A 9,126-nucleotide genomic window follows, 5' to 3' on the forward strand; every position below is an offset into this window, starting at 1 on the left:
TTTCTCCCGCTAGATGGATGTATTTTTATATTCATCTTGAAAATATTGGTTGAAAGAGGTAACACCAATAATGGGGCTTTGTTAATAAATTACAAACTTAACAGACACATGGATTTATAGTCTAAACAAACCAAATTAAATTCCTGTTCTCACTAACTCAATTTCTTCTACACTGGAAATGACTTTTTTTTATCGTGTCGCTGCTTTGCTTGAATAGTGGCACATAAAGTTTCAATTTTATTTAGGATTGGATGTTTTATGAAGATAGTGTGGATGGACCAAGGTTATTTTCTTTACTGAGATTATCCTGCAGACTTTCCTAAAGCTATTAAGGGTGAAAAAAAAGTTTTTTTGTTTATGGGACTACTATAGCAAAGCAGCAATATGTCAATAAAAAACCTGGATCTGGTCAACCCTAAAATGAGGTGGGCACACACTGACAAGAGAATCAATAAACGTGGACCTCTACCAGTCCAATCCTCTTCAATGCTTCATGGGCTGTTACGGTTCAATTATATCGTAATATACTTAGCAGAATATAGGATACATCTAGGATATATCCCCAGACATAGGATACATCTACAAGTGTATGCAATATCAATTTATGACAAAACATATACAAAATATGAATTAATTTTATAATGTAATAATAATTCTCTTAATTTAAGTGAAAATTGGAAAAAATACAATTACAAGAAAATCCATCAACTCTTCGGTAACCATATCTTTAGACAAGATATTTAAGAAAAATGCTGCAGCGGAAGACCAGGACTGTGGTTGTGGTTGGCCACAGAACATGCTCTTATGCAAAGGTACCCCAGAGGGATACGCTTGTCAACTATTTGTCATGATATCGGACTACAAGAAGGACAAGGTGAGGTTATATTTCACTCAAAATGATATATTTGGCAAAAGGTCATCAAGACTTAGCATACAATTAGAGGAGCTAAAACAAATAATTCTTTATAACATTTATGAATATTCAGGTAGAGCAAAAGGAAGAAGGTGAAGGAAAAAGCCAGTGCTACAATGCAGTGAGTTACTGCGGCAAAAGGGACAAGCTGTACCCAGACAAGAGGCCCATGGGGTTCCCATTCGACAGGCAGCCTAGAACTGGAGCGGAAACCATCCAGCAATTCCTCACCGAAAACATGATGCTGCTACCTGTGACGGTCTACCACAACAACAACACAACTTTCAAGCCTCCAGTTATTCCTGATACCATTCCTGAACAAAATAAATTCCATTAATTTCCAAAATTAACTAATCAAAGAGCATGAAAAATAAAAAATAAATCAAATTAATGTTTTCTTAATATTTTACCTTAAACAATATATATATATAGAGAGAGAGAGCGAGAGAGAGAGCGCCACTAAAACCTTTAAAACCCTATATCTTATAAAATGTTTCAGAGACCCAGGAAGGCAAAGTGAACTTGTACTTACCTTTCATAAACATTGATATTATTCATATTAGTATTTAAAATTTTATGAAACAAGAGTAAGGATTTCAGACCTGGTCGAGAATAACTTATAATATCCCAAGATACTTGGGTAAGTTTTGATCCAGTTTAGACTTCGACCAACCAGATAATTTTTCAGTTTCAGAATAACATATTTAAAACAAAGCTTAATCCCTGACTCATAATCCAACCCTCAACATCACCTCTATAAATCCTTAGTATAATCACCAACTATAATAGTTTGGAAAGATCAGCAACAGAATTTTAAAAAAATGATAAACTTGTTACAACAATTTATTTTTAAAATCAATAAAAGGAAACAGAAATTTAAAAGTAAATATAATAATTATTATGTAAATTAAAAAAAAAATCCCAGTCATGGATTTACAATACTTTAAAGGAATCTTACAGATGAAATAAAGATATACAAGGAAAAAGAAAATTTATAACATAAAATAACAAATTATCAAAACTGTTTTGTAAATAAATAAGGAGATGTCGGGTATTTTAAGAGATTAAATCCTGTCACTAAATAATATCAATCCTTTGTTGCAATGTAACCATGAGTAACAATTACATTATAACTGGCAAGACATTAATATATAATTCTTGTCATTGATTTATCACAATTGCTTTTACTTGATTCCAGCAGATAACTAGGTTAATAACTATTGGATTCCAACATATCTTTCTTTTATTTATTTTTATAAAACCCTTCCAAAGCATACTTAACACTATCACATAATACTCTGATAATGTCATAATATGTTGGTATATAATCGAAATGTTACTAGATCAAAATATTACAAAGTCCAGTCATTACTGAAAAAAAAGAAAAAAAGAATCAGGATACTATAATTAATAATAATTCCTGTACAGTTAGATTTATAACCTTTAAGAGTTAAGAACAGCCAGAAATAACAACATAAAATATTAATAAGTGAAATAAATAATTTAACGAGTGAGCTAAGAATACATATATGATAACAAGTTTTCTTCTAAAACGATTACATGATGTTACAATTAATACAGAGTTTACAAACATATCAATTAAATATTGTCAAGTTGGCCGAACAGCACCCCCAAAAAAGTCCTTTTGTAATTCAAGAATATCAGAAAATAGTAATAAATCAAAAAGAAGTATCCTTTGAAAAATAATTTAACAATCAACTATGTTAATCACAAAAAAAAAAATTGTAATACTTCTTCTATCAATTCAAAATCAATTTTTGTTTCATACTTTGTGGAAATTAATGTGTGTTTTGAAACATTGAAACATGAGAACAGCACTCGATAAAATAAATAGCATAATTTTTTAACACATAGCACAGATGAGTAGGATTCAGATAAAGGCAAATCAATCAACCATTCGACTAAATCAAAAAGTAGAAATCGACATCCTCATCGTCCTCATCTTCTTCATAATATTCATCATCATCCCCAAGAAAATCTTCTTCTAATTCTTGAGCATCCTGATTACCATGATCGAATATTCCCTCAAAAAGTTGAGAATGACATTTTGATTGAGGATCCAAAAAATGAAAATAAGGGAGGTGTGGATCCAATACGCTAAGGCACAGCCAGCAAAAGAAGGTGTTGCATTTCCAGCAAGACATTTTGTTGCAACCATCGATTTTCTGGAAAAATTTAAAAATGTAACACTCTGCTATGAAAGCAATAGGCTAAGATAAGATATTTATACTTCAATAAAATAATTTAAAAATCTCACCTCAATAGCAATGTTGCAATTGGGGCAAGGCTTACTATTTGTAGAAATCCACGATTCAGATTTGACATCTTGAAGCAAAAGTTGTATTTGCTTTTTGCCATATTGTTTTTCAAGCCTTAATTTAGTGTTTTCATCCCCACCTTCATACTCATTAATCAGTTTCATCTTTTCTTCTGAAATAAATCAAACAAGCAATTGAGTAAAAAAAAATAATAACTTATTCACATAATAATAAGTTTATTAACAAATTAATATTTTATTAAGTATTAATTAAAGGTGTAAGTGGGGAACGAGGAATGTGAGAAACATTGAAACTCAGTGAATAATATGAAATGAATTGATAAATTAAATTTATTTTTATCACTTTCTAGACCTTCTACCATCATTATTTTAAAGTTTAACCCATTATTTATTTTTTTTTTTTACAGTTTTTGTGATTTATAATATATTAAAAAAAGTATTGCTCAAAATTATATTTTGTTTATTTTCCTTCTTCATCATGATGTAAAATTAACTGAGCAACAAACTTTTCTATAATACTGATATCTAGTTGAATGAACAATATCATGCCTATCCCATAATGAATAATATGTTGTTGTATTATGAAATTAAAATATAAATTCTTGCAATAATGGCATATTGCTGAAGACTACCTAAAGCTTGAGATTTTGCAAATAAACATTACTAGCAACAAATATTGACTGGCTTGGCTAAATAGGAAAATAATACTGCTATACCAGTTGACTGTACTACCTACTGGCGAGCCAGTCAACTAGCACAATGTAAACAGACCTTTAAGGTCAGGGTTTGTCATTATCATTTATTTACATTAGTTCCTATATGTGATAACAAGGAATGCCTTACATAGAGACTTCACTAATGTCTCAAGAAAATAAGCAATACTTTTAACTCAGGCAGGATTTAAAATTAAACTTAGATGTTCGCTAAGTTAATAAAAAAAAATTACAATTAACAACTTATTAACCAATATTAATTAAAAGTTACAAATGGTATTATTGAAAAAGATTACTTTAAAATAATTTTCACATTGAGCTACAAAAAAGGGCTAAATAATCAAACTACCCAACCGACACTATCTTTATGTAAGTTTGAAAACTGACACATTTAACTTTCCCACACAGCAAGTAACAACAAACATTATTCAACCACAAAAGTAGTTGTGAAATGTCACATCCAGTGCTGTTCCAATAACTAATTCAATTATGTAATTGTCATTAATAAATTATAAATATAAAGAAAAGGTGTGAAGGCATAATATTCAAGTACCATATGTTTTTAAGTTTATAGTTGGAAATAAATGAGTAACCCAAAATTCATATTTCTAAGGCCAAACTAAATCTTTCACAAGCTAAATAGTTTGTTATACTCTCTACTAATGTTTCCTAAATTAGTTCTACAATTTAATTTAATCAATAAAATATACAGCATTCAACTTACCATTTTTAAGACGACATGGTTCTACACCATGATATGTCATTTTACAAAACACACAAAATACATAGGAACAAGAAGGACAGACAGCCATTTTTTCATCAGTATCTCTCATTACAGGGCATCCACAAACAGTGCGAGGGCAATAAGTAATATCTTGCATTTTATCCAAAGTAGCAGCGAGCAACTGTTTGTCATATCTAGAATATAAACTGGGCCCAACAACTTCACGTATCTATAAAAAATATAATAATATAATGTATACTTACACTAAAGTAAAGAAAATAATATTTAGTTTTATTCATATATTTTGTTAAGAATATAAATATTTAAAATATATATAAAATTAAGTAGCCAAGGGAGAAGAGAAGCATTTTACAAATACTCACCATGTTCATTATTAGCATAAATCTTCTTGAAGATTTTAACATTACATCATCAATGAGTATAGCATAAAAATCTTTACATTTATCTTGTCATAATATTTTATTAATAATTAAATAATCTATTTAAATAAAGCTTCTAGAGTGGTGTGATAAAATTCTGGGAAGTTATACGCACTTCTAAATATTGTGCCAATAACATTGAAGATTATTGTATAGATTGAAAGGAACTAGATACACAGAACATAGTTTCTGTATAATTCTAGGAAGGTTCGGTTTTAGAGGCCAATAATGTAATGCATAAATAGGTTCCAATACAAGTAAACTTGGAAATTTATGAAATTAAAAAAAAAAAATACAGAAATGTAAAATGAAAAATTCAAAAAGAATTATAACAAAAAACAACATAATTACAAGTGCCCTCATTAGGAAACGATACATACCAGGTGGTTTGAACTTAGTAGGAATTTGAATTATCAAAACTTGACACATAACTGTGTCTCTTAAATGGTTTAACTAATTTCATCATCAAAAGACAGAGTCTGTTATTAATATTAATAGTTAATAATAAATTAACAAATTTTAACCATTAATGTTTTGAACTAAAAACCATTACACAAAGATAGATCAGAAAATACAATACAAGTTGAACTTTTTTACTTGATTTTGTGAGGCTTCAGAAGCACACTTGTGAAATGGGCAAGGCATCGTCTGTATACTGTTATCCTTAATTCTTACTTCAAAATATGACCTGATACAATCTCGACAGTACACATGATCACATGGTTTAAACTGGATACAATTCAATCCTAGCTTCTCCTGAAAATAAAATAATCACAAATAGTTCAAAAATGAAAATAATAAATTATTAAAATTAACTACAGACTATAACTAACCGATACCGTTTTTGAGTTTTAGGCGCTTTTTAAATATTGTTCAATTTAAATATCTTAAGTCTCTTCTTTCCGATATAAGCAAATGTTTCAAAAGTGATATAGGACCGTCACTTACTGGAGTTTTTAGTTACCTACATAATACCGCCAAGGTGAATATCAACGAACTACAGAAATGATCCAACATTTTTTAGTCAAGAGTAATGGGTATCACAATATATATATATATATTGTATGTATTGTATTTGTTTATAAATTAAGATATTGGAGGGGTTAGAAAAAAAGGTTATTAGTAGGACGGGTTCAGCCAGGAAGGATTGCCTTTTTTTGTTTGTTATGATCTCCTCTTGTGGGATTGTGACATATCATACACCGACTAACCTATTCGCTATAATTGTCTGTTTGAAAAGTAAGATAAGTAAGGCTATCACGGAGAGCGGGAGTCGTGGTTTTCATCCTGTTTTCGAATTGTAGGCGTTTTTTAAATATTGCTCGATTTAATTATCTCAAGTCTCCTCTTCCTGCTTTAAGCAAATATTTCAAAAGTGATATAAGGACAATCACTCCCTAGGGGTTTATTGGGGCGGACCTGGCCAGGATGGATTATCACCTCGAGAAATCATAAAATATGATTTTTTATAATAAGTGAAAGTTGTTTGATGCACACACCACTCCAGATTTTTACTTTCCTAGGGTAATTGGGCAGTAGGGTAATTAAAACTTACCTAATGAGAATAATATTCAAATTAGAGACAAATATTTCAATTAAGTTAAAAAGGGAACCTTCTTTTTGAGGAAGACTCCCCTCACACATTTTAAATAGGAATTCTAGTGGCAAATACAAGAAGCAGTAGAGTCCTTGTACCTAAGGCGTTTGTACAAGATTAGATTAGATTTTTATTCAGAACGATCAACATCTAGGTTATTACACCCTTTTTACTTTATTTATTTTCTTGTCTTTTAAATTTGATAGATGAATGTAGACTGTTTTCTTGTAACACTAGTTGATATTGGTGATTTATATTTTAGTATAAAGTTCAGTTTCTTTCAGAAATTTTATTATTTTGTCTATGGATTCTGCTGTCTTTAAGAGCCAATTCTCTTGTACAAGGAATTTTATTACTACATACAAAATGATGAGCATTCTTCAATTATATGCTTTATCGATAATGGGGACTGACAGGTTTGAGATATAGGTTGGTCCTCTTTTGTGAAGCGGAGGTGTGTTAGCGTCTGTGCAGGTTAAGAAGAGTGAACAGAGTCTACTCAGAGCAACAATATTTTCTTATAGTCAACAACCACCATGAGTGAGTAGTTTTTTCACCATACCCGGTCAAGGGGACAACAACAGATGTTGTAATTTGGGCAAGTAAATTACAACATTTTCCATTATTTCATGTAACCCCATTTAATTAACAGTCAAAATTAATTTAACTAAAAACTAACCCATATTGTACACCCCTTTGGCTTAATCACATATATCAATTGTAATATAAATCATTCAAGAATAGAGGTTCGTTTTCAATTAGCTTACCATGCATAATTAATTTAAAATCCATCATATACAGTCCATTGATACCATCAAATTAAAATTAATTTGGGTAATATCCCCCAACAATGAAACCCAGGAAATATTTGGATTAAAAACCTATAAAAAGATTAATCAAAATAAATGTAAGTAGAAAAAATAAGGAGCTAAGATATTATTGGTCAGTTGTACAAAGTAATCCTTTCTACAAATCCCTGATTCGCACCGTTTTCAACACCTCCTTTATTAGTTATTCTGCCAAATAACCAGTTAACATCGATTACATATATAAATCATATAATATACATAATACGAATAACATGATATAAATGTTATGGAATTATAAACTTATAGAATGATCAGACATTTCTTATTAAGTATGGTAAATATCCTGGCTATATTGTGCTAATAATTCCTATATATGCTATTCCTTCATGAAGGAAGTTATTTATCAACAATTAACAAAAATAGGTTTATCTCTATCTATAGTAATACAACAAAAAAAAGTGTTATTGCTAATAACATATGTAGTTTTTAGTTCTAAATAATATTTAACTAATACTTTCCTTCTGGAAAGTATATTCATCAGGAGTAAAATGATTTTCCATGAATGCTTCCACGTATAATGATTTTTATAAAAATGGAATATAAACAGAACATTATTTTCTAAAAGTTGGATTCTAGTTTAAATTACTACCATAAAAATAAATAATAGAAACAAATACTAGTATCAATTACTATGCATGCAGATTGAAATATTTACTCACTGTATAACATATACTACATAGATAAAGCCCTTTGAGAAATACTGTCTTGGCACGGTCTTCATTATATGCCCTGAGGTATTGATGTAAATGCATATTTACATGGTATCGAGTAATTTTATGCTTGATATACTGCTTGCTTTTTCGTTTAATCTTGTCCTCAACTGAAGGCCTCAGTTTCGGTTTGTGAACTTCAGGAGTATCATTTAGTAGCTCTGATTTTTTAGATTGGTTACCAAATTTCTTCAACTCATTGACATAAAACCCTAAAAATGAAATAAATGTATTAAATAATTATAATGAAAGAAATATTCAACAGATATAGTTGGCAAACAAACTAAAGAAAAAATTTAAAACATGAATTTTACTTCTCAACTATATCATGCAGTGCTTCCTAACCCATAGAAGTCTGCGGCCCTACACCACTACTGACTTGAGGCATATAATTTGACATTAGATAACTTAAAAGAAACTTTTATTCACTTTTATTGTGCATTTAACAGGCAAAACCTTCTATCTAACGCCGAAATATCAGGAAAACTACTTAATATAATAGCTCTAATAATAAATCATCACAAAAATATGTGTTGCCCACCTAAGGTCCATCAGTTACAAAACACTGATCTAATAGATTTGAAGTAAGATAATCAAGAACTTATTTATAACTTGATATAAATAAATCACAAATACTAGATTGCTCAAAGACGCAATGGATTAGGGAACATGATTTTCAAGAATTTTAATGGCCCTTCAGGAACCCCACCTGGTTATCCATGCAACTTTTTCCATCATATATTTGGAGGGTTAATTCATGTTATAGATTTTTCATAAGACTAAAAAAAATTATTTTAAAAAGTAGATTGCTGAGGATCTACTCTCCAACTAAACCACTAGAGTTTCTGATAGAACTTTAAC

The 9,126-nt window shown here is 29.8% G+C and overlaps 2 protein-coding genes across 3 annotated transcripts in view; one reads left to right on the forward strand and one right to left on the reverse strand.

Moving 5' to 3' along the window:
• The window catches only part of LOC106678051 (phenoloxidase 1), a 9,365-nt gene extending 8,072 nt beyond the window's left edge, over positions 1–1,293 (forward strand). The window contains exons 12-13 of the mRNA XM_024362541.2: positions 669–874; positions 987–1,293. Coding sequence (XP_024218309.1) covers positions 669–874; positions 987–1,250 — 470 coding nt within the window. The 3' untranslated portion in view covers positions 1,251–1,293. The remainder of the gene's footprint in view (positions 1–668; positions 875–986) is intronic.
• A 449-nt stretch (positions 1,294–1,742) lies between these two features.
• Positions 1,743–9,126, reverse strand: part of LOC106678046 (E3 ubiquitin-protein ligase RNF14) — an 18,164-nt gene continuing 10,780 nt past the window's right edge. For both annotated transcript variants that reach the window (XM_014416337.3, XM_014416336.3), the window contains exons 5-9: positions 8,215–8,477; positions 5,687–5,845; positions 4,650–4,878; positions 3,192–3,364; positions 1,743–3,099 (exon numbers count right to left, since the gene is read on the reverse strand). In XM_014416337.3, the coding sequence (XP_014271823.1) occupies positions 2,836–3,099; positions 3,192–3,364; positions 4,650–4,878; positions 5,687–5,845; positions 8,215–8,477 (1,088 nt within the window). In that variant the 3' untranslated portion in view covers positions 1,743–2,835. The remainder of the gene's footprint in view (positions 3,100–3,191; positions 3,365–4,649; positions 4,879–5,686; positions 5,846–8,214; positions 8,478–9,126) is intronic.

Source organism: Halyomorpha halys, unplaced genomic scaffold, assembly GCF_000696795.3.
Source record: "Halyomorpha halys isolate HHAL.00 unplaced genomic scaffold, Hhal_1.1 Scaffold120.1, whole genome shotgun sequence".
Classification (NCBI taxonomy): Eukaryota; Metazoa; Arthropoda; class Insecta; order Hemiptera; family Pentatomidae; genus Halyomorpha; species Halyomorpha halys.